At 44.0% G+C, this 23571-nt stretch overlaps 2 protein-coding genes and 1 long non-coding RNA gene across 5 annotated transcripts; 2 read left to right on the top strand and 1 right to left on the bottom strand.

The window, feature by feature from the left end:
• Positions 1-92: 92 nt before the first annotated feature.
• MRPS17 (mitochondrial ribosomal protein S17) lies at positions 93-11572 on the top strand (the record flags this gene model as incomplete). The annotated part of the gene is given in 4 exon segments (NM_001245412.1): positions 93-161; positions 1352-1498; positions 2498-2988; positions 11561-11572. Coding segments are annotated over 2 exon segments (414 nt in total). The 5' UTR covers positions 93-161; positions 1352-1375.
• NIPSNAP2 (nipsnap homolog 2) lies at positions 6386-20723 on the top strand. Of its 2 annotated transcripts, none has more exons than XM_041719993.2 (10): positions 6386-6535; positions 11102-11241; positions 11325-11370; positions 13908-14002; positions 15792-15862; positions 16199-16339; positions 16723-16754; positions 17945-18039; positions 18817-18900; positions 19611-20723. In XM_041719993.2, exons 1-10 carry the CDS (start codon positions 6450-6452, stop codon positions 19673-19675), a joined length of 855 nt encoding a protein of 284 aa, XP_041575927.2. In that variant the 5' UTR covers positions 6386-6449; the 3' UTR covers positions 19676-20723. The 2 variants fall into 2 exon arrangements, with proteins under 2 accessions (XP_041575927.2, XP_072793322.1); XM_072937221.1 differs by having other exon boundaries at positions 6396-6535; positions 11072-11241.
• LOC140685283 (uncharacterized) lies at positions 12327-18822 on the bottom strand. Of its 2 annotated transcripts, none has more exons than XR_012058663.1 (2): positions 18623-18822; positions 12327-18400 (listed from the first exon to the last, which is right to left on the bottom strand). It is a non-coding gene; the product is annotated as an uncharacterized lncRNA (long non-coding RNA). The 2 variants fall into 2 exon arrangements; XR_012058664.1 differs by having other exon boundaries at positions 12327-18087.
• Positions 20724-23571: the final 2848 nt, after the last annotated feature.

Below are 23571 nucleotides of genomic sequence, written 5' to 3'. Positions count from 1 at the left end.
AAACCGCCGGCGCGCGCCTTTAAATACCCTCGGAAGCCCCGCCCCCTTGGCCCCGCCCCCTCTGGCCCCGCCCCTTCCCGCCGCGCGGCGCTTCCGTACTCAGCGCCGCCCGTTCCGGGCCCGTCTCCTCCCGGCCCCGAGCCTCGGCGGCGGCAGCGGCGGTGAGAGGGGCCGGGGTTCGCCTGTGGGGGCTCCCCTGTGCGGGTTCCCCTGTGCCACGCTGCTCTCTGGGTGCTGCATGACCCGCCTGGCTGAGCCCCGCTGCCTGCGCGGCCCTGCTGGCCTGCAGGGCCTAGCGCGGAGCGCTGTGGGGGGGTGGAGGGGTCAGGGCTCGTTCGCTCTCTCTCTCTCCAATTTCTTCTTTTATCCCTGGGTGTTGCCCGTGCTGCACACGCATGGCTGCCATGAGGTGCAGGAGGGCCCCCCACGCTGATTCTTTCCAGCCCTGAGCTCCCACAGCTGAGTTCGCCGTGGGAAAAGCAGCCCCCGAGTATTTGCTGAAGTTTCCTCCTATGGCTGTATCCCTGTATCCCTAAACTCTGCTTTTGATGTGTTGGGACATCAAAGCGAGTGTCTTGCAAACTGGGAGGCATGGAGAGTTCACAGGTGTTGGTTGTGCTTAACAATGTATCTGAGTAGGAGAGAAAATGGTCATTAATCTCCATCAGTTTTGATATTGATTCAAGTCGTCTGTTGGCTTTTCCCCTGACTCTTGCGAGAGTGGTACAGAAAGCTCTCCCTAATTAAACCAAATAAGGTAATGGAATATAATTTACTTGCAGGAAAGACCTGGAAAGCAAACACATGTACTATATAGATCAGACAGCTCTTTGATGTGTCATTTATGGCTTGAGAAGCTCATTACGTCCCTTAGGTTTCATCAGCTCGAGAGGCACAGAAGCAAATGCCTTTGAACAAAAGCTGTAGGCTGCTCCTTTGTTTGGCTGCACTCTGTTCTGATGAACAGGTTTCCAGCCAAAACAGCTGCTGGATTGTGAGTTAAATGAATAATTTCCACAGCTATGCTTTTCTCTGTTGTGTTTGTGACAATTGGGATGATTAATTTTTTGTGGGGTAAGGTCTCCTCCTCACGCTGTTCTCTCCAGTTTTACTGCTGTCCTGAAGGAATTGTTACTGATAGCAAGGGCATGGTGACATCCCTTCTGTATTGTCCAAAAGGCTGAGCTAGTGCAATAAATGGAGTTTTGAACTGTTCTTCCAACAAAATGACCTAATGAAGCCGTTAGCCTAAAATAAGGAAAGTTTTGGTATTGATCAGAAAGCGTAAAAGTGAAAAAAACCCAAATTTTTTACTTTGTTACAATAACACATCTGCTTTTCTTGCTGCCAGGCACTGCATGACCATAGCTGAACAATGTCTGTACCACGTGGAGCTGTCCATGCAAAATGGATAGTGGGGAAAGTCATTGGGACCAAAATGCAGAAAACTGCCAAAGTGAGAGTGACAAGGCTCGTGCTGGATCCCTACTTGCTAAAGGTAACACCAAATTCTCTTGCCTGGTGGGTTTTGTATTTTGTGGAGGAATATTCTGCTGATTCAACTCTTAAAAGTTTTGATGACTCTTTACAAATCAAACTCCTTAAGGATCTGGCTGTGGGGATGATGGCAAAGGATGAAAAGCAGTGAGTGGTAGGACTTACAAATTACCTGCTAAATGTATTTCTTTGAAGTGCCTCGTTAATGCACTTCATTTGATCTTTTTGGGAAGGTAAGCTTTTGTTGTTTCACACTTAGATTTAATTTTTCATGTCGATGTGGAGCATGCTTTGGAGACTTGACAATTTATTAGTCACTTGTACAATAAAATTCATGGCTGTTTTTTCTGTATGTATAATTGTAACATTCCTGTGATCTTGGATTTATCCCTTATCGATGCACTTCAAACAGGAAGCTTAAAAATTTTATTTTCTCCATTTTAAATAGGGAAACAGTGGTACATGGAGGTAGAATAAATTGCTTTTGGTAACCAAAAGGTTAAGGATAGAGTCAGGATTGGAAAATGGGTCTTGTGCAGCCCATGTCAATATTTTATCCAATAGAAGGACCTTTCTTTATTTCTTAACCTAATCTATTTCATAAAAAAATTCTGAGCTCTGCTGTTCTAATAAGAAAAAAAAAGACTTTTTATGTGGAAAAAAAATTATTTCAGTAAGAGAACTCTCACATAAAAAACTTCAAAATACAGATTTCAGAGGTTTTTCTTCCCCATCTCCTTTCTCCAGGCTCAGTTGGCAACACTGTGCTGAGAAGAGATTGGGAACAGCAGTGCTGTGTGCTTTCTGTGGAGAACCTGTAGAGTGCATAGTTGCATTTCTCTTCATGATCCAAACTGAATCTCACTTTAAAAGATACATAAGACTTTAGTGAAATTTATTTTATATTAATTATATATATTTAACCATCACGTACCTTTGAAATATAATACCAAGGTTTCTTTTTTTATTATTGTTATTATTCTTTTTGTTCCTTTTACAGTTCTTTAACAAAAGAAAAACCTATTTTGCCCATGACCCACTGCAGCAGTGTGTTGTTGGAGACATTGTTCTTCTGAAAGCTCTGCCTGAGAGAAGGAGCAAACACGTGAAACACGAACTGGCTGAAATTGTGTTCAAGGTTGGCAATGTCATAGATCCCATCACAGGAAAGCCCTGTGCAGGAACCAGATTCCTGGAAAACCTCTCAGATTCAGAAAATCTCACCGAGGCAGATACCACCTATCTAAGTGAGAAACTTCAGGAACTTAAAGTTTGTTCAACAGACAAATAGTGGGGGAAATATTTTAAGCAGAGGGCTTCCAGCTTTTGTCTCTCTCTGTCAGGGATGTTTGAGGCCCTGCTGTGATAAGTTAAATGTTTCAGTGAAATCTGTAGTTAAAATAAATAGGAAATGTAGTTGCTTATGCAAAGAGATGTTGCAGTTTGATGGGCACCTGGAGCTTTGAATGAAAATACAGAAAAAAAATTCAAGTTTAGTGTTCACACTTCATTTTGTTGCCTGTAGTTTTGCCCCAGTGACAGTTCCCAAAGGCAGCTGCCCTCCTCGAATGACCTCTCTGTGTTAAGACAAGACTACAACTGTGTGATGTTTAATTTTGGTGGGAGGGTCATTATATTATTTGATTGTTCTGTATTTCAGGCAGTCTTTTGTGGTTTGTAGGGTTACTGGAGATGGTGCTATTAAAGCTTTTGAAAGGAAGTGTAGAATTTTACAATCAGCTGCATGCTTGTGTCCTTATTTCCTCTTACAGTGCCTTCTGACTTCCAAACTCTAACAAAAACACAGCCCTTTGCCTTTCTAGTGGCAGAGAGGTGAGAATCAAAGCTTTGGGCAGCTTAGTGTGGTTGGCTCTGTCCCCTGTGCAAAGGCAGAATTTCATGCTGGGAGAGCTGGATCTCTTTGAGCTTTACCAGCAGGACAGGGGAGCTGATGGGAATACAAAGTCTAAAAGTGATTTAGGCTCATCAGAAAAGCTAATTAAAATAACACATTTTGGGGAGCTAGAGGTGCTGGTTTGCTGCATGTTTTAATGTGGAGTTAAAGGCACGAGGAGTTAGTGATGAAATATGATTTTATCCTGCTACAGCTCTGGGGATCTCATGTCCTCTCCTCCAGGACATACAGCAAGATGAGAGCCTGCAGCTGTTCTGACTTTGGATCTAAAAGGGCATCTGCCTCAAAATTTGGCAGTGTGGGAGGAGAGAGTGGGATATGAGAGCTGTGAGAAATCCTTTCCAAAGTGTCCGTTGGTCTTTAGGATCAGAAGCACAACAAGGTGTATCAGACTTAAAATCTTAGCCTCTGACCTAAAATATCTTACTTTAAGCAACTGAGTAGCTTCCAGTTGTGTTCTGTGCTGTTGTCAGATTATTAAGGATCATTTTCCCTTTAACTTCCTGCACAAAATCAGTTCTGGCTGCCTAAAAAGCCTGACTGAACTCAGCAAATGATTTGGGAGAACAGGAATGAAAACCTTAAAGTTCCTTTGGTGCTTCAAAGCAAAAAATGCTGCTCTTTGAATGCCAGTGTTCATGTGGGATGTCAAGAAACTTTCACTGAAATGTCTCTGTGTGAAATTCTGTGGGCACAGGCTCTGAGGTTGAGGAAGTGCCTTAAGCATGTGGCTGTAGGGTTTTTCTTGTTTGTGGCAGAGGTTTAGGTTTATGTAAATTCCTCAGGAATTGGAGCTGGCTGATCAAAGCAAAGGAAAAACCTGAGCTTTGATTCCTGCCCAGGTGAATGCAAAATGTGGAACTTCATCCAAGCAGAGATTGGGAGAACTTGGATACAGGGTAGAATTTGGTCCTGGGCTATAGGAAATGCATTGAAGCTGTATCCAAGCAGAAATTGACCCTCAATATTTGGAATATAAGTGTTCTGATAACTAGATAATTATAAAAAATTGAAAAGCTTTCCTGTTTGCTTAATAGGTTGCATCTACATCTAATTAGGGGAGTAAATATTTTCTTGTCTTGTGATTTCTCTTGAGTAGCTGTGAAAATGCCATTTTTTTTTTCCTATAAGATTGATTCATCACAGAAGTTTATAATTTTTCCAGTGTAGGCTCCAGGAGGGTTTCTCAAGAACTTGCCACACTGTCAGATCAAAATGTCACTAAAACCAAATTACATATCAGACTGTGTTATTTAATAGAGTGATGCCAATTGTAGGTTAAATTGTTTTAAAGTACAAAGATTGTACTTTTGTGATGTTAAAGCACATCATATGTGTTGTCTTCTGGATTAGTCTCAGAAAGTGCTGATAGAAAAGTCATAAAATGGGAAGGGAAAGTTTATAGGGCCAAGATAGAATCATTATAGGTGTTACAGGGAATGATAAGGATTAGTCACTGACTGCTTTCTGTGTTTATTGGCTTGTTGCTTTTAGAACTGCCCTTTAATTATTACCCTAATTATCCCTTTATCCTTAATTTTAAGTGATTTAAGAATTCAGTGCCAGCACACACCTCCTCCTCAGCCAAAATATCTCTGAGTACAGCGGAGCAGAGTGTGAGGAAAACCCGTCAGCAGCCAGCGAGTGAAAAACGTACTGGGAGAGCAACAAACCAGGGCTGGGGGTCCCCTAAATCCAACTGGGTCCCCTAAAACCAGAGCTGGGAGTCCCCTAAATCCAACTGGGTCCCCTAAAACCAGGGCTGGGAGTCCCCTAAATCCAACTGGGTCCCCTAAAACCAGGGCTGGGAGTCCCCTAAATCTGACTGGGGGACTTCAACCCGAGACTGGAGTCGCCCCAAACTGAGCCCAGGGTCCCCCTAACTGGGGCTGGAGGGTCTTGATAAGTCCAAGTGGGTTCCTCCCCAAACTGGGGCTTGGGTAAACCTAAACAAGGCTGGGGATACCCCAAAACTGTGGCTGGGGTCCCCCCAAATGCAGATAGATCTCAAACCAGGGCTGGGGTCCCTCTACATGTGAGTAGGTGTTCCCAAACTGGGGCTGGGAAATCACCCCCAGATCCGACTTGGTCCCCCCCAAATCAAGGTTGGGGAACCCCAAAACCAGAACTGGTTCCCCTATATCTGAGTAGCGGTGCCCAAAAATGGGCAGGGTCTCCCTAAACCCAACTTGGTCCCCCCAAACCGGGACTGGGGTCCCTTTACATCTGGGTAGGCGTTCCCAAACCGGGGCATGGTTCCCCCCAAATCCGACTTGGTCCCCCCCAAACCAAGGCTGGAGAACCCCAAAACTAGACCTGGTTCCCCTGTATCTGAGTAGCGGTCCCCAAAGTTGGGCAGGGTCCCCCTAAAGCTGACTTGGTCCCCCTAAACCGAGGCTGGGGAACCCCAAAACTAGAGCTGTGTCCCCTATATCTGAATAGCGGTCCCCAAAGCTGGGCAGGGTTCCCCTAAACTCTACTTGGTCCCCTCAAAGCAGGACTGGGGTTCCTCTACGTCTGAGTAGGTGTTCCCAAACCGGGGCATGGTTCCCCCTAAAGCCGACTTGGTGCCCCCAAATCCGACTTGGTCCCCCTAAACCGAGGCTGAGGAACCCCAAAACTAGAGCTGGGTCCCCTATATCTGAGCAGCGGTGCCCAAAGCTGGGCAGGGTCCCCCTAAACCCGACTTGGTCCCCGCAAAGCGGGGCTGGGGTCCCCCTAAACCCGACTTGGTCCCCCCAAAGCGGGGCTGGGGTCCCCCTAAACCCGACTTGGTCCCCCCAAAGCGGGGCTGGGGTCTCCCTAAACCCGACTTGGTCCCCCCAAAGCTGGGCGGGGTCCCCCTAAACCCAACTTCGTCCCCCCAAAGCTGGGACGGGTCCCCCTAAACCCGACTTGGTCCCCCCAAAGCGGGGCTGGGGTCCCCCCTCAGCTGAGGGGCCGTGAGGGGGTCGCGGGCCGCGCATGCGCGGGCGGCGCTGCCCGCCAGGGGGCGTGGCCGCAGCCCCCGGCCCAGGAGGGAGGCGGCGGGAGCAAGATGGCGGCGCGAGTGCTGCTGCGGGGGAGCCTGGTGGGAGCGCCCGCCGTGCCGCGCCTGCAGCCCGGCACCGGGCCTGCCCTCAGGTGAGCCCTGAGGGGGGCGAGGCGGGCGGGACGGGGCCGCCGCGGGAAGCTGCACGCCGCCCGAGCCACCTTGCGCCCCGCCGCGCGGAGCGTCCCCTTGCCAGGCTGGAAATGGCGCCCCGCCGGCGGGGCAGCGGCCGGGCCTGGGGCGGGCGGTGCGAGCGGCGGGGCGTCCCTCAAGGTCACGGGCCGCAAGGCCGGCCCCTTCCTTCCCTCCCGCGAGTCCGCCCCTGGGTGGGAGGATGGCCGCCGGTGCTCGGGGGGCACGCAGAGCCTTTCCCCTCACGGGCACCCCCGCACGGAGCGGGCACCCCGCGGCTCTGGGGGTGCCCAGCCGCCCTCACACCGGTGTTCCCGTGTTGAAACACGCACCGCGCTGTCCCTCCAACTCCTCCGAGCAACAGGGTGCACAGCCAGCAGCGGCTCCTGTCAGCGTGCACAGCCCCAAATCGCTGTTTGCCCAGGGATGGGCTGCGTGGCTGCACATCCCGACATCTTCCTGCCTTCACCATCCACGGCCACGGCTGGTGTTTCCGTGCTTCCCATGGGAGCTGGGCTTTGCACCCTTCTCCCGGTGCTAGGGCACACAGAGAGGCACATCCCGCAAGTTTTGGGGTGCAGAGATTTGTATTTCTGTGTGCAAGGGTGCCCGAGGTGCATTCATACACACACACAGCTCCTGGGGGCACCTCCCAGGTGCAGGAAGCGGGCACAGGGTGATGGAAACACAGGAATTCCCAAGCTGGGATGGATCTACACAGTTTTTCCTCCCTTTCTTTGAAGCTGCTGCTTCAAGCTTTAGAACAAACATCCCTGCAAGCAGCTGTTCGGGGAATATGTTGTGAAGTTTTACCTGCATGTTTTTTGCGTATTTTAGTTGCAAATAAACTTTGTTTAGACCACAGATCAAAAGCTGTCAAAGATAGAAAAGTTGGTTTTCTTACTCTTCCAGGTAGATTTGGGTTACTACAAAATCTAAATACTTGACCTGGTGTGTCCCACCCAGGTTATGTTTTGTGCTAAGTGTAAAAAGGTGTTTTCCGTGAGATTTTTAATCTAATCTAAACAAGCAATTCAGTGTTAGCCTTTCGTGTTCAGAGCCCAACCTTTGCAGCAGGAAAGCAAGGCCCACGGTTAATATTTGCAGCTTGAGAACTTGATGACAAGTTCTCAAAGACCAAGTTGATGCTCACAGCTGTTGAAAGACCTGAATTCAGTCCCTGCTCCTCCAGAGCTAATTTTGGGTACAGATTGCCCCAAAAATTGAATCAGTGATCAATTCAGGGCTTCTTGGTTCAGTGGTATTTTAGGATATTGATTAAAAGTCAGGCCCTTGAATCTCAGTTTGGGTGCAGTGATAATAAACTCAGCCTGTTACCTTTGTTCTGTGTGAGGTGTATATTTAGTTGTGATTTGTCAGGCAGTGCTCATGAGGAGCTTTACAGCTGCTGGGGAAAAGATTTTCCATACATGTAAAGTATTACTCATGTCATTGTTTTGAAAATTAACCATACCTCCAGTTTTAGGTGCAGTTTAACATTCAAGTCATGAGATTCTCCTAATAGCAAAGACATTTACTTTTCAGAGTTAATTCCTGTAGCTCCAGCTTATTTCTGCTGCTGATGGAGTTCACAAAAAAGTATCAGGATTATTTCTTTTTCCTCTTCAAAGTTTGCTGCAAACAATGATCCTTGTAGATGGGTTTTCTAAATATTACTTTGCTAACTTTGTTTAATAAAGGGGAGGGAATGGTTTAAAATGAGAGTTTACAGGTATTGAGTATTGCAGGGCTTGACTTCTGCCTCCTGGAGCCAGTGAGAGCTTAGTTTGAGGGAGCTTTTTCAAACAAAACTTGAATTTCTGAGGTGGGATTCTCTGAGCTCAGAGAAAGCTCCACTCCAGCAGCAGCCTTATCATGAAATGCCCTTCAAATGCCTGCCCTCAGGAATAGCTGCTTAGCACAGCCTCATGTTTGTGTGTGTGCCCAGAGCAGGGAAGGCACCATTTTCAATAAACACACCAAGATTTAGACATTATTTTCTTTGTGCTGAAGGTCATCTCAGCTGTGGTGGTTGTTTCTCTGCTGTGCAATACTTTCTCTCTCCTCTATCCTGCTTCCACGGGCAGAACCAGGTCATTATGTTCTTTTCTGACACTGGGATTAAAAGGTGGATTGTTGTAAAAAATGCTTTTGTGCAATACAGGTGTGTCCTAGGGGATATTTTCCCAAAGGAAATTGAGATTTTCTTTCCCTATTTTTTTTTTCCTGGTAGAAAGCTTTGGCCTGGAGGTCCAGCTGTCCTCTGGATCCACAGATCAGTAGTTAGGGGTGAAAAATTGACATCTGAGATAGGAGAAGGCTGAGATTTCCACCTTAGAAATAAATATATGTGCTACAAATGCCACACTTAATATTTTAGTATTTCAGGACAAGCTTGTGACAGAATTAATTTTCTTCACCGTGGCTACTATGAGGCTGTCAAAAAAGGCAAATTGAAGGAAGAGAAAGAAGCAAAACCTTTTGAACTTGTCAGACATTGTAGAGGATCAGTTAAATGCATCAGATTCCTTGTCCTGGTCTCTGGAAAAGAGGAATAATTCCTTTAACACATCACTTAAAAAAACACAGTCTGTGTGCTGTGATGTAAAGGGAGGTGACACTATTTTGAAAGTGTACTTGGAGAAGCTGAACAAAGATTAGATAAGAAAAGACAGTGAAAATGTTATGTTTGGAGGCAGGGGCAATGTGGATGTTGTACAGAGAGCCTGGCTCTGTGTCCCTGTGTGTCGCTGCAATCTGGAATTGAAATGTTTCCTGGCTGGTTATTTCCTACCACTCATCCTCTTTCCCAAATCAGTCTTTCATGCTATTTTTCCTCTTGAAAGACATTTCCCTTTCCCTTTTGTAGAGCTGTCTTTAAGGAGCACAGGAACATATGGCACTTCCTTTCCCTTTTACACTGTGCAGTTTTCCTTCTGCACGTTTTTTGCTCTTTTTCACTCCTGACTGTTTACACCGGGCCAGACCCAGCCCTGGGCAAAAATAATGGGTTAAAAAGAGGATAAATAGGCAGGAGAAGCAGCCATTGCACAGGGAATAACCATGGATAATGTGGATTGTGGGACTAGGGTTTGTAGAGAATTTTTAAAGTTTGATGGAAGATTTTATAAACATTAATTGTTATAGTGACAGTGTTAGCACCTTGTGTGCTTCACTGTGCACAGCAAATGATGAACAAGGCCATAAGAGAAGTTTTTTCTGTTCAAGAGAGAGGGGGAAATGTGGGAAATGGATTTGTAGAGAATTCTCAAAGCCTGGCAGAAGACTCTCATAGTGTGCATCCATATGCAAACTTTGAGATAAGAAATGCTGACTTAGAAATGCCATAAAATAGAACAGACATTGTTGAAAGAGAAAGGGAACAAGAAATAAGTTTCAAAGGATGGCCTTGCAAATAAGACTGGACACTTTAGAGAAATAGAACCATGAAAAATGCATTGTAGTGGGACCCATGAGGGATAATTTTAGATTATTGGCTTTAATCTACAGCATGTGTGGCAAAAGCTGATAGGGCAGGAAACTTGTAATGTAATAATTATTTTATAATATTTATATTATATGTAATTATAATTATAATGTAATTAGGCTTATAATGTATTGTCATTAAAAAATAGCTTCTTATTGTGATGGCGTGAATTATAACATCATTATAGCATTATGTTATATATTAATTATATATTATAATATATTACAGTTATATAATTAATTATAGCATCATATTATAACATATTGTCGGTCTCTTTCTGTCTCAACATTTCTGTCTCTTTCTTCACATGAGACAGAAAATAGAATAAAAGTTTTTAAAACACCTCTCAGTTGCCCTATCTCTGAGTCAAAAAAGGAAATAATCCAACAGTGGATAACTGTCTGTGAAATGTTAATTTCTAATGTCTCGTGAGAAAATATAATAATATCTAGATAATATAATAATGTCAAGTGAAATGATAAATCTCACTGGGGATGAGCCACCTCGCTGGGAGAGACTGGGAAGTTTCAGCAGCGTGCAAGTGGACGTTGTGCTAATTTCTGATTGTGCTTTTCCAGTTGCTCTCGGTTACTCAAATTAACCTGCCACATTGATCACTAACCAGCATATTGAAGGCTCTTCCCTGAGACCTCAAAGAGTCATTATTATTTTAAGTGGTCTTAGTCTTAAGTAGTCTTAAAGAAATACATTACAATCACAATTTTTCTGAACACCTGGAAAGAATTTTAGTAGCCTTCCTAAAGACAAGCTTGACTTTCCCTTCAAGACTCCATTGTTGAGTGCTGTGACAGCCATAGCTCTGTTTTTTGCCACTAGTGTGTTCAAGGTTAGCTCTGTGCTGCCTGCCCTGCCTGCCTGGTGGCCACGCCGGGCTCAGGGCTGTCCTTGTTCCCTGCAGGGGGCTCAGGGCTGTCCTTGTTCCCTGCAGGGGGCTCAGGGCTGTCCTTGTTCCCTGCAGGGGGCTCAGGGCTGTCCTTGTTCCCTGCAGGGGGCTCAGGGCTGTCCTTGTTCCCTGCAGGGGTCTGGGCTGCTCTGCCCGCAGCGCCCGCGAGGACAGCTGGTTAAAATCCCTCTTCGTGCGCAAGGTGGATCCCAGGAAAGATGCCCACTCCAACCTCCTGGCCAAAAGAGAGACCAGCAGCCTGTACAAACTGCAGTGTGAGTAGTGGCTCTGTGCTCCCAGCACCTCTCCTCCCTCTGCCCCTGCCCGCCTCACCGCCCTCTTGTTGTTGTTGTTGCAGTTCACAATGTCAAACCTGAATGTCTAGAGGCCTACAACAAGCTCTGGTAAGTGGGGAGCTCTCTTTTCATCTTTTAGACGTGTTGATTTGGCAGACATCATAGTGATGTAGAGGGGAGGTGACAAAAATTCTGCTTTTTTAGGATTTTGTATTAAATAGATCCTATGAAAGAGCAAAAAGTCCTGTAGTCAGTTCACCCCACCTCTGTCTTGGCGTTGCCATTTCCTGAGCTGCAGTTGAGGATGATTCCTGTCGTGAGAGCTCTGGTGACATTTGCTGGAGCAGCTCTCCCCCTTCCCTGAGTGGTCTTAAAGTTCCTGATCCCTGCAGGGAGAGGTGGAATGTTGCCATTCCCACTGCAGCTGCCAGGTTGAGGATGAGTTTTGTCTGCACACTGGAAGGAAAGAGAGATCACTGCTAAATAAAACTACCCCAGTGTTAAACTCAGATGTTAGAAACCCAGGGGTGGATTTCCTCTCAGCTCATTTATATCCCTCTGCACAAGGCCTGTTGCTGAGCTGCTCCCAAGGAGTTACACAAATCTTGCATGGGGTCTCTGCACTGGGGTGGTTCCCTCCAGAGGGAGCAGTTCTAGGACAGCTTTCCCAAAAAGTTACAGCTTTAGAACACGTAGGAATTACTCACATTTGAAATTGACTGCTTTAAGAGTAAAACTGCAGAAATATTACTCCTTTTCTGTCTCCACAATCCCCCCCTCTGGAGCCCTGAAAGAACTGTGTGTTTAAATTTGCGGCTGGAGCGAGCCTGGCACCCAGCAGTGCTTTTCTCACTGACAATAAAAACCTTCTCAGCATAATAACACCTTTCTGCAACCAACTTTGAAGTGTGAGCTGGGCTGGAAGGAGGGGAGGAAGTCCCAGCTCCCAGTTCATGTCCTCAGCTGTTCCTGGGTGGCAGCACAGCTCATCTGTCACCTCTGTGTTGGGCTGGATAACCCAGAGCTGCTATAGAAGCATAAAAAGCCACTAGAATAACATTCAGTTGAGGTATTTTTAGCTTTTTTTTTGTTTAAAAAATAGATACACAGTAAAGGACAATAAGCATTCAGCCAGCTTGCTGTTTAAAAGCTGAGTATAAACATGTCCAATTATGTAAGACAGGGAATCACTTCTCTGCAGTATTTCATGAGCTGCCTTAATGTTGAGTGAAAGCAGAGATTTCTGTTTTCAAGGAAAGAGACAAACAGCAAATAAAGAAACTGCTGACAGCAGTCAGATGAAATATCTGTAGTTAGATTGATTCTTTCCAAAGCAAATTGAAGTATTTCAGGCAAAGAGACAACTTGAATAAAGTAATAAACAAAATTAAGCCTCTCTGAATTTCCCTCCTGCCTCTCCCTAAAGAAGAAAAAAAGAACAGGTTAATTCTGTATCAAATCAAAGAAGGTGTTCAGTGGGCATTTTTTCTTTAATTTTCAACAATACATGGTAGAATTATGCAATAATTTCCCATTCCTCTTCAAAGCTGCCTTTCCAGGATCTCATCCTGCTTTGCAAAAATGAACTGGTGGTGACACATCCTTGCGAATATCCTTGGAGAGTCATTTTATCATATTATTTACACTGGCTAGTGAAAAAATGTCGAGGTACAAATTGGTAATGAGATTTGCTCAAGGTTGTCTGGAAAGTCAGTGGCAGAAACCAGAGGAAAACTCATCTCCAATGACTCCCAGCCCCATCCCAGCCTACTTTTTATTCCTGATACTGTGCAGAGACTCATTGCCTGTGAGCCAAACTGAGGAAGAAGGGTAATTATTCAGGGAGAAATAGAAAAGGCAGAGTTCAACCAGACTAATTGACTTACTCATCAAGGCACAGTGCAGGGAAAACTGTCTTGACTGAGTCAGCAATCAGCAAAACTTAATTTCCTCATGCTAATATGGGCCACTTCTAAAGTCTGAAAGAGTGTTAGAAATCCTGGGAAGAGTCAGGCAGAAATTTTGTGTTGGAGGTATTTTTAAGGCAGTCCCACTGTTCATTAGTGGGTGAGTTGCCTCAAAGTAAGAGCATTTTCTGAAATCAAAAAGCAATACTGTGAGCTACAGCCATTATTTCATTTACCAAATTATTTTTATTCATTCAGCTCAGCAGTTGTAACTGGTTTAGAAGAGTGTGCTTTCATATTTCTGAGTTCTCCCCCCTTGAGGGGAGCTTTTCCTCAAGCAAAGAAAAGCTTTGCCTCAAACAAATCACCTATGTAGGCTGAGTTTTCAGTGAGAAATCCTGATACTTGTTTTCCTGATGTGTTGGATAACCTTTTAGACAGACATAATTATTTAGATACACCTAATTTACTGCACCCAAAGATGCAGTAAATATTACATATTATAGAAATGTTATAGATCTTTGTTATAGATTTCCAAAAAAATTGTGATACTCACCTTAATTCTCCATGGGGGTGTAGCCACCTTCTCCCTGCATAGCAAAATTTGCTATTTCAGCTTTCTCCTCTGCAAAATAAAGCTTGTGAATGTTCCTAGCATGATGCTGTGTTATACATTTATCAACTGTGGCCTCCCTGAAGGCAATGCAACCCAGTGTCTGTGTGTTCCTTGTTTTCAAGTCAAGAGGTGCTGCCAAAGATTCATGAAGAAAAACACTACCCTTGTGCTCTGGTGGGGACTTGGAACACGTGGTACGGAGAGCAAGATCAGGCTGGTAGGAGATAGAAGTACAATGTAAACCCATGTGCTTGGCAGGTTTCTTCTTTTTAAATCATCTCTGCTGACACCCAAACCCCCTGTGTGCAGTGAGGGGAGTGTGTGCATCACTCCTCAGCTGTCTTAAATGTGCACTGCTTGCTTTTGTTGGACAGCAGAGCCTTCATTCCTTCAGTTTTGTCTCGTTGTTGGTGTATTTTTGTGTTTTCCAGGTGGTGATGGTTGGTAAAATTAACAGGTTTTGGGGATATATTTGTAAAATATAATCCTGTGGGCTCAGCTCCTGGATATTTCTGGGTGACTCTTGCAAAGCCAAGAGTTTGTCCCTCCTTGGGCAGTATAAAAGCTTTGCTCAGCCTTCCAGGCTGTAATTGATAAATATGAATGATAATGAATTGATGAATATGAATGATAATGAATTGCAAATCATTCCAAACCATCTGCATTGTAAACTTAACATTATACTTTACTGGTGGAAAGTAAAAACCTTTCTGTTCATGTTCATACAAGGATACTGCCTAACTATGAAAACAAACTGGAACTAGACATGACTGAAGAACTGCTACAGAGGTAACTCCAAAGAGCCCAGTGTAGAGAGAAAACCTGAGAAATGCCCTGGGAATTGGAAGGAATGAGAAGCCACAGATCCAAATCCATAGAGGTTCTGTGAGAGCTGTGCCAGGCTCGGTGCTGTGGCTTCCTAATTAAAAAATAAACTCCTGCACACATCAATTCTCCCTTCACTGCCAGCATATGGCAGTATTGACACTGAACAAATGCAGAGAGTTAACAGCAGATGAACCAAACAATGGCTGAGAACAGCCCTGGAAGTTGAAGGGGAATTGGGGAATGAGGACAATTGAAATGGGAATTCCTCAGGCAAGTCCCAGTGGCTGCTTTTGGAACAGATGAACACAGGCTGGATCTGTCACAGCATCCCCAGCCTGCCTTAGAAATGTTCTTGCAACACTGGAATAAAGCAGATTGAATGGGGTTTGATTTGTTCAGTGCTGGGTTAATATCAGGTGGATCCATCAAATCTGCTCTCCCAGGGAGGTGCCTCCCATCAGTCTGTGGAAAAGGCACAGAGCTGCTTGAGAGGGCAGAAAATAGATTTTATTTTTCTGTGAGGTGAAATTACTGCCTTTCTATACTAAATGCTTGTAAATACATCTTTCTGTGATTTATTAAAGGGGTTTATTCTGATTTATTAAAGAGTGAATGCTTTGAAAAACTGGAATTGTTTTTATAGGAGAAATCCCAGCAAATGTTCAGTTTTCTTCTGCTTTTATTCATGCTGAGCTCAGAAATAACATTTGCATCGTTTTTCATGTCCTACAGAAAGTGTCTTGCTTGTGTGCTGGAGTAATTTACTGAACTGAAAATCTGCCCCTCTACTGCTCTTAGATGAAATTGGTACAAAGCTCGTTTTTGGAACTAAGTCATCCTCTTCAGCTGAATCTTAATTTCAATAACAGTCATAACAAGTCATCACATCTTACTAGCATGGCAACAAAAAGTCCTTTCAGAAATTCCCCTATTACCCTCAGAGTAAATTGCAAAATTTTCCAAGAGAACCCCTTTCAAAAAGCAGATGATTCCATTATCCCTAAAATAATCCAATGTGTAGTGCTTTTATTAATTAAAAGCTATTTTCAAATCTGCTGCCTGGTTTCTATTTTTGTGTAATTTTGTAGTGTGAAGAGCGTTCTATAGTGTGATTTTTCCATAAGATTTACCACTAGTCTGGGACATCCCTGAAAAAACTGAAATTTTCTCTGTTTCAGTTCATTTGTGGAGATATGAGGGAGGTTACCCAGCTCTCAATGAGGTCATGAGCAAACTTCGTCAAAATAAGGTAAAAAATACTGATTTTGTTACTCAGAAGCGAGCAAAGAATGGGCAGAGCAAATAAAAAAAAGCAGATTTAAATAGCAAAGTGTCTCATCCCTTCCTGTACAAGCCCAGAAACCTCTTTGAGAAAGGATTTATTGTCACATTCACGTTTCATTCCTGAATATTTCACCTGTAAATCCTTGGAATTCTCAGATTCACCGGGGAGAATTCAAATTCCTTTCAGCATTTCACTGTCCCACAAGCCTGATAACCTTAAAATAACCCAAATCAAAGCCACATCTGGTGTCCTGCTGTTTGTTGTTGCAGAAATTGACCCATTTGCTGTGTTAATTTTTAGGAATTCACAGAATTCCGTAAGGAGAGGGGTAACATGCTCCTCTCCAGGAAGAACCAGCTCCTGCTGGAGTTCAGCTTCTGGAATGAACCTGTTCCCAGAGATGGCCCTAATATTTATGAACTGAGATCCTACCAACTCAGAGTAAGTCCAAATCTGATTTCTTTCTGATTTTTGAAGCTCTGTGCTGTCCTAAAACCTTTGGTAGGTTTTTATGGCAAACAGAGCTTATCTGAAAAATCTGGTTTTTATCCAAGCTGGCTCTCAGAGTGTGGGGTCTGAGGTGAAGGCAGGCTCCAACAAGATCCTGATAATCTGCAGGGCTGAAACCCTGTGGTTGTTTTGAGGGATGCTTCAGAGATGACTAAGAGGTGGTAAACAGAACAATTAGAGATTATTTTAATATTCTTATCACTCACAGGAAGGGATTGTGTTATTACAGGGTGCTTTCCATGCAGAAAGGGTGTGAAAATTGTATCATATTTTGTTTTAAACTGCAGCTTTAACAGTGTGTTTTGTTTCTGCAGCCTGGAACAATGATTGAATGGGGCAATTACTGGTAAGTGTTAATTAGTTAAGGTAAGTGTTGCCTTCAGCCCTGTGGTGCTCCTGGTTGAGAGGTGCAGGTGTAGAAAAAGCAGGACAGGAGGTGCCAGGGTGGCACCAAAGCCACCAAAAACCCCCAGTTAAGGGGCTGCTGCTGCACTTGCACCCCTGGTCAGACAATCCTGTGACCCTCTGAGGGGAAAAAAAGGAATTTTGTGCACAAACAACCCTCTGTGGTTTGGCTTTGCTTCCCGAAACCCTTTTAGTTTGCTGCAAAAAACCTGGATTTTCAGCAGAAAGCTGCTTGGGAAGAGTGGCACTTATTTTGGGACACTTGGTTCACTTTTCCCCAAGCCACTTTCAGCTGAAATTTTGGCTCTTTGAGTTTCAAAGTCAAGTTGCTTCTTGAAAAGCTGCTGAGCAGCACATTTGTAGTTTAATATATGGGTTAGAAGTATTTCAGACAGTTTTCTATTGATTATATGCTTGTGGTTTTGTCTTATTTTTAACCAGTGTAAGCTTATTTCAATTTGCACTCGCTGTTCTTGCAATTCTAGTGGTTGATAGTTAAACAATTTGGAGTATTTTCAATTATTTGGACAAAGGTGAGGACTTAGATTTTCAGACTTGTTGTTGATATCATTTTTTCAATTACAGTAATTTGAATTGAATTTAGGGTTTTTTTAATAAAATAGGCACATCTCTACTGGTAGTAAATCTGTTTTATAAGATACAACAAGAGAAATATTTACCTTAATTTATGCAAAGATCTGCATGAATAAAAAGTTGTATTCCACTACCACAAAATCTGTGGAAAATTAATATGGCAAAGCTGACATGACTGAAACTTAAGGATTTAGTTATAAAATCAGCTATAAAAGGCTACTTTACACTGTGCCAGCAATTATCTTTATCCTGCATTTGGCTGAAAAATTATTAATCCAAAATTTAGTCAAAATGTAGCCTCCAATTTTAATGCATCCTAACAAGACACAGAGGTAAATCTCAATTACTTAGCGCTGAAAACAAGCATAATGCAGCTTTTTTCTTACTTCTAATTACTGAAGTGCACAATAAATTCAGTTTAACATTCCAGCTTCCCTTCCACTCTGTTTTTTCCCCATTTTCCAATGTTTTTTTCCCCATTTTCCCTGATTTCCTGCCCAGCTGTGCAGGCTCTGATGTCTCTGTGCTCCCCTGCAGGGCTCGTGCGATTCGGTTCCGACAGGACAGCAATGAAGCAGTTGGGGGATTTTTCTCCCAGATTGGACAGCTCTACATGGTCCATCACCTCTGGGGTAAATTCCTCTTCTCTGCTCTCTTCTCCCACTCAGCCAACCCAGTCACTTTGCCCAGGAGGAAATATTTTTACAAAAGGCAAAGGAAATGTCTTAAAAGTTGGAGTAATTTTTTTTTCCCAATTTTTTAAATTTCTTAGCTTTCTGAATTTTTTTAACTTGTGTGTAAACAAATTTATTCTTCACCAAACAAGAAATGAACATTTCCTGATTTGTTCTGTTTCTCCCACAGTTTCTGCTGTCCCTTTCTCATTAGGAGCTCAGTGTTTGCTCTCAGTCCCACAGCCATGCCCTTGCTGTCCCAGCTCATGCTGAAATCTGTTTTTTCACAGTTTCATTTCAAGCCTCACATTCCCCACACCTGCAGAAAGGAAAATCAGGCATTATTTCCATTCCTGCACGGAGGTGTTTTGCCTCTCTCTGTACATTCATATTCATAAACACCTTAGTGTTTTTTCAACTTGAAAAACAATAATTTGTTAGAAATGACCCAGTTTTTAATTCATATCCCAACAATCCAGAATTTTTTTCTTTCAGCAATCTGGCAGCCCTCATGTAGAGCTGTGCCCCTGCATTGTCTTACCTGTGCCCAGGTATTTTCTGTCTTCTCCAGCTCCTTCTGTTTGTGCTGCTCTGGGAACTTTTCCTTCTGGCAGAAAACTCCTGATTTTTTTTCCTTCCTGCTGTTCCCAGCTTCCTAATTCCTCCTTGGAATTCTTTTAAGGGATTTCTTCCTGTGCAGAAGGGAAAGGAGTAATTTTGTGCTTGTTTTCCCAGCTTACAAAGACCTGCAAACCAGGGAAGATATAAGGAATGCAGCGTGGCACAAACCTGGCTGGGATGAACTGGTTTATTACACAGGTAACCCATTAACTTCTCTGGAATGCTGGGGGCAGACTTTGGGCTGTGCCACCCTCTCTGCTCCTCAGCACATCCCACTGGGGGAAAAAGTTTTGTATCTCAGGGGCAAATGTGTGTCTGTGTCACTTTTTATTCTGTGAAGGAGCAGAGGGACATTGCGCTGGGCTGTAAAGTGAATTTTGCAGCTGGGTGTACATGGAAAAGTTGCCCAAGTGCTAAAAATTTACTGCATTAATACTGAATTTTTATAGCAGCATTTTTGAGGAATGTGGAAGAATGGATTTATGTAAATGCTTGTCCAAAGATTTAGGGAGCCAGGGGTGAAATTTACCTTTATATTAAATGATTACTTTGAATATTTAATGAAATACAGGAGCCTTGTTAAATGCATTGCTGGGAAAAGGGAATTTAGACTTTGGAACAAAAAGCCAGGAGATCTTTGAGATCAAAGAAAGCTGTCACAACAAAACTCCCAGAGGTGTGCCAAGCATGTCAGATTTGGGTTCCACAGGCCACATTTCAAAGGAAGTTACACCACAGAAATGTGGGATCACTTCCATTTTGGTGAAAAGAATGGAAATATTTGTCTTCAAACGAGCAGAGAGATGATAATAAAGTAATTTTTTCCCACAACCACCGTGCTAGAGGGGTGATTACTGAATGTGCTGAACTCTGTCAGTGAAATTAAAACCTCTCTCCATTTTTTTCAGTGCCCCTTATTCAGGAGATGGAGTCCAGAATCATGATACCCTTGAAGATTTCTCCACTTCAGTAAAGTCACTGATTTTCTTGTGCCTACATAGATGAAGTGACAAGTTTTTGTCTTAATTTATGGTATACACTGTATATCATAGTCTGAAATATAAAAGTACTGTATTGAGCTTATAAAAGAGACCTCTTTTCTTCAGAACCCACGACCTTCTCCTCTTAGGGGGGAAAAAAAAAACGAAGAAGACTGTGATTAAAAGGTTGGTGAATTGAAAACAAGTTCAAATCTGTGGGCCAGGTCCCCAGGGAATGTGTGACCTACAGGATTTGAAATCTCCTGCTTCACAGGCACTGCCCAGAGCTCAGGAACAGCATTGCTGTGAGCATTTAATGACTGCAGCACTCCAAAACAAACGTGGGAGTGAAATGAGAAGCTCTGGAGAAATGAGAATTTCATTTCAAATTGTGAAACGAGCAGCTCTGGGGTTGCTGTGAAATCACCCCTGGCTGGTGGAACAGGCCTGAAATCAACAGATCTCCATTTCCAAGCAGGCAGTCATTAATTTGGGATAATCCTGTGTGGCAGGGGATGGATTTTGGACAGCAAGGGGCATTGCAGGGTCTCTGAGCACACTTTTGTGTGGAACCTCCCCCTGGAATGAATCCCACACAGGGTGAGCCACGCTTCCCCCACAGACACTGCCTGAGCACCCTGCAGGGAATCAATCCACTCCAAAGCATTTCCCTCCCAAAACAGCTCCAAAATCTGGGAAAAGGGGTTGAATTTAATAAGCAGTGCTGGTTCAGACTCAGAGGGGGGCTGCAGTCCCCGTGGCTGGGTTGGTGTGTGAAGCTGGGGTTGGCATTTCTGTGTACCATGGTGTCCAGTTCTGTTTTGGTTTCACTTTTAGGCTAGAATGTATCCACACTTTTTGGTGTCTGCAACGATGTGAACATCCTGTAAGTGACAATAATATTCTCTCTCTCTCTCTCAAGTGGCTCCAAGAATCAGTGTAACATACTGAATGTACAAATCAGTTCTGAATGTCCAGTTTGTACATTTCAAGAAGTTTTCAGGAAGAACATATCAGTCAATAAAAACCTTTTAATTTTCACTTTTTTGCTGGCATATCTCCTATGTATTACACCACTTGTGTTTTCTCTCCTCTTGCAGTGTTTAATATGGAGAATTCAGAATATTTCAGCTTAATTTACCCATATCACTTCTCTGGGTAGGGGACAGCATTTGCCATTTTCTGCTCTCTTTCTCCAAAGTGAATTTACAATCTCCATCACATCCCATTCTGCTGAGTGTTCTAGAGGCTCTGAATGCTGTGGTGATAAGTACAAAACACTTTTCCTGTTGATTTTTTTCCACAAATTATGCTTCATTTTTCAGGTGTGCTTTCTTTCCTAGTTACATGAAATACACTGCCCTCATGCCCCCCTCCCTTGAATTTCCCCTTGAACAAAGTCAATATTTGATCTGGTTCTTGTCTGGTTTTATATTTTCCTCCTGTTGCCAAGTGATGGTGGGATTTTACTGAGTCACATTCTGTGCTGTATCAGCTTGAAGTTGCTCAGTGGACCAAGGAAATCATTTGAGCTGATCCTCCTTGGAAATCAGCCCTGGGGCTGCCATTTTCCCAGACTTTGGGGCTACTCTTCAGCTGCAGAAAGAAAAAAGGGATGCCAATATCACCTTCCAGTCCTTTTTACCTCTCCCAGCATCTTCCCAGATTTCTTTTCCCTGGAAAATTGTCCTTGTAACTCCTACACAGCAATCTCTGCCAGAGACAAACAGCAAAAAAAAAACATTTTTGGAGCTACAGGATGCTTTGTGTTAGATGCAATCCATGTTTTTTACCTTCACCAGGAATTAAATTCAGCTCTTGTTGTACAAAGACCACAACATTTTGCCTGGATAAGGAATCAGAAGAGTAACTGGGTGTCCTGTGGGGTAACATCACAGAGTGCAGGTCCCTCACCCACTCTCAGCATCTGAATTCCCGCTGGAATTCTGAATTCCCCCTGCCCTGGTGTGTTATGGATGAGCCTCCCCTCATTCTGAGCTTCCTGCTTGTTCTGGCTGCCCTTAGGGACAGATAAAACAGATAAAACTTGGTGTTTTACCTGCAGCTAAAGCAGTTCCTGTTATTTTCCTTACAGATAACAGTGTAAACTCCAATGGAAATGAGTAATCCAAATCTTCCCTTGGCTTCCCTGTGCCTGAGCTTGGTTTTCCCTGGTTCTGTGAACACTCTTGGGATTTTCCCTCTTGATTTCATGGCTGATTCCAAGTTTTTCTTAGGTGAGCAATTCCTCAGCATTTCTTACAGCACAACTGCTGCAGTTCAGAGCTGAAGTCACTTCCCAAAGGTTGAAAAGTGGGAGAGCAGTGCCTGGAAGGGCCTCTGGCAAATCTCACCTCTTCTTCCACTGCAATGACACAATTAAAACTCAGGTTTAATTGTGCTGGAGAAGGCTGCAAACTGTCCTTCACACAAATACATAATTTAAAGCAACTGAATAATCACATCAAAAGCCTTTTTATGAAGGCTGGTGGTCAAAAGCTCCTCCCTGTGTGACCTGTGCTGCTCCCCCAGACTTTGCCCCTCTGTGCTGGGATGTGTCTGGGCAAATCTGTGTCACTGAAACTTTCCTCACCCTGCTCTATTCCCTGCTGGGAATTTTCCACTATTTCACAGACAAAACAGCTGAGCCTCTCCCTGAGCTCAGCAATGCTCCTGCTGCCTCCTGGGCTAGAGGTCAGCCTCGATATTTGCCCAGTGGAAGGGGAGGGGGGCATTTTTTTTCCCCCAAGCCAGAATGACCTAAAGAGCTGTTGTGAAATCCCTGGCACAGCCCCACGTTTCCATAGTGCCCCGGCTGGCAGCAGCTCCTGCTGTGAATGTTAACATCCCTTGGAGGCTCCTGCCTGGGGCACTGGAGGAGCTGCAGAGCCCTGAGCCATGTCCCAGTGCCTGCAGCTCCAGCTCCAGCTCCCTGGCAGATTTATTTCCTTTGTGGCCTTTTCACTCCATAAAAAACAGCAAACAAACTCCTGAACTCCTAACTGTGGGATTGCACAGGGGGAAAGTGGGAGCAGAAACACTTCAGAGGTGCCCTGCTCGTGCAGCCTTGCCTGAACAGAAGCAGGATTGTCCAGGAGCTGCCCTGGGAGCTGGCTGGGACTTTCCTCAGGAAGAATTTCAAAGAGCCCATCTTTAACACTCCCAGGAGTTGTGGGGAGCACTGCCAGCCATTGTCTGCTTGGCTTTTGTGGGGTTTGCTGAAGCCTCTGCAGATCCTCTGGGGCTCTCACGTGTCTGCCCTGCTCCAAAAACCATCACAAGTTTGGTTCTGAATTTGTTTTCTTTTAACCCTTCTACTTCTCTACTATTTAAATGCTGTTATAACCTCAAAGCAAAGACATTTGTCAGCATCACTGAGAGCTGCAGCCCTGACTCTGGGCTGTGGTAACTCCTCTGTCCCCCATCTCCTCCTCACAGAATGAACAGAACAGGATTTGTTTTATTTGCTGGTGATGCTTTAACAATTGAACAGCAGCTGTTGTGTGGCACCTTGGTTTAATCAGCATAAATCAAGGAAATTCAGTGCTAGTTGTGAAAAGCAGTGATTATTAGAGACAATGTGAAATTTTGGAGGGTAGGGACATCACTTGTTTCTGTTCCAGCCAGAAATATGTGGTGGGGTGAAAGAGAATTGCCACACTTCCATTTCTGGAAAAATACTGGGGCTCTTTGTAGGCACTTAGAAGATAAAAACCTCAGCAGATATTAAATATTTTTATATTAAATCATGTCATATTTACCCAACTTTCTCCTGTGTGTTGTGGGCATTGAAGGAAGGGGCAGGTGTGATATATTTTCACATTGGTAAAGATTTCACATCCTCACAGGTGAGATTCTTACAAGTCAGGGACATCAAAGTCCCACAACG

The sequence above is a fragment of the Taeniopygia guttata genome, chromosome 19, assembly GCF_048771995.1.
Source record: "Taeniopygia guttata chromosome 19, bTaeGut7.mat, whole genome shotgun sequence".
NCBI classification, from domain to species: Eukaryota; Metazoa; Chordata; class Aves; order Passeriformes; family Estrildidae; genus Taeniopygia; species Taeniopygia guttata.
The sequence above is the reverse complement of the archived record's forward strand: the minus strand, read 5'-3'. Positions and strand labels throughout refer to the sequence as shown.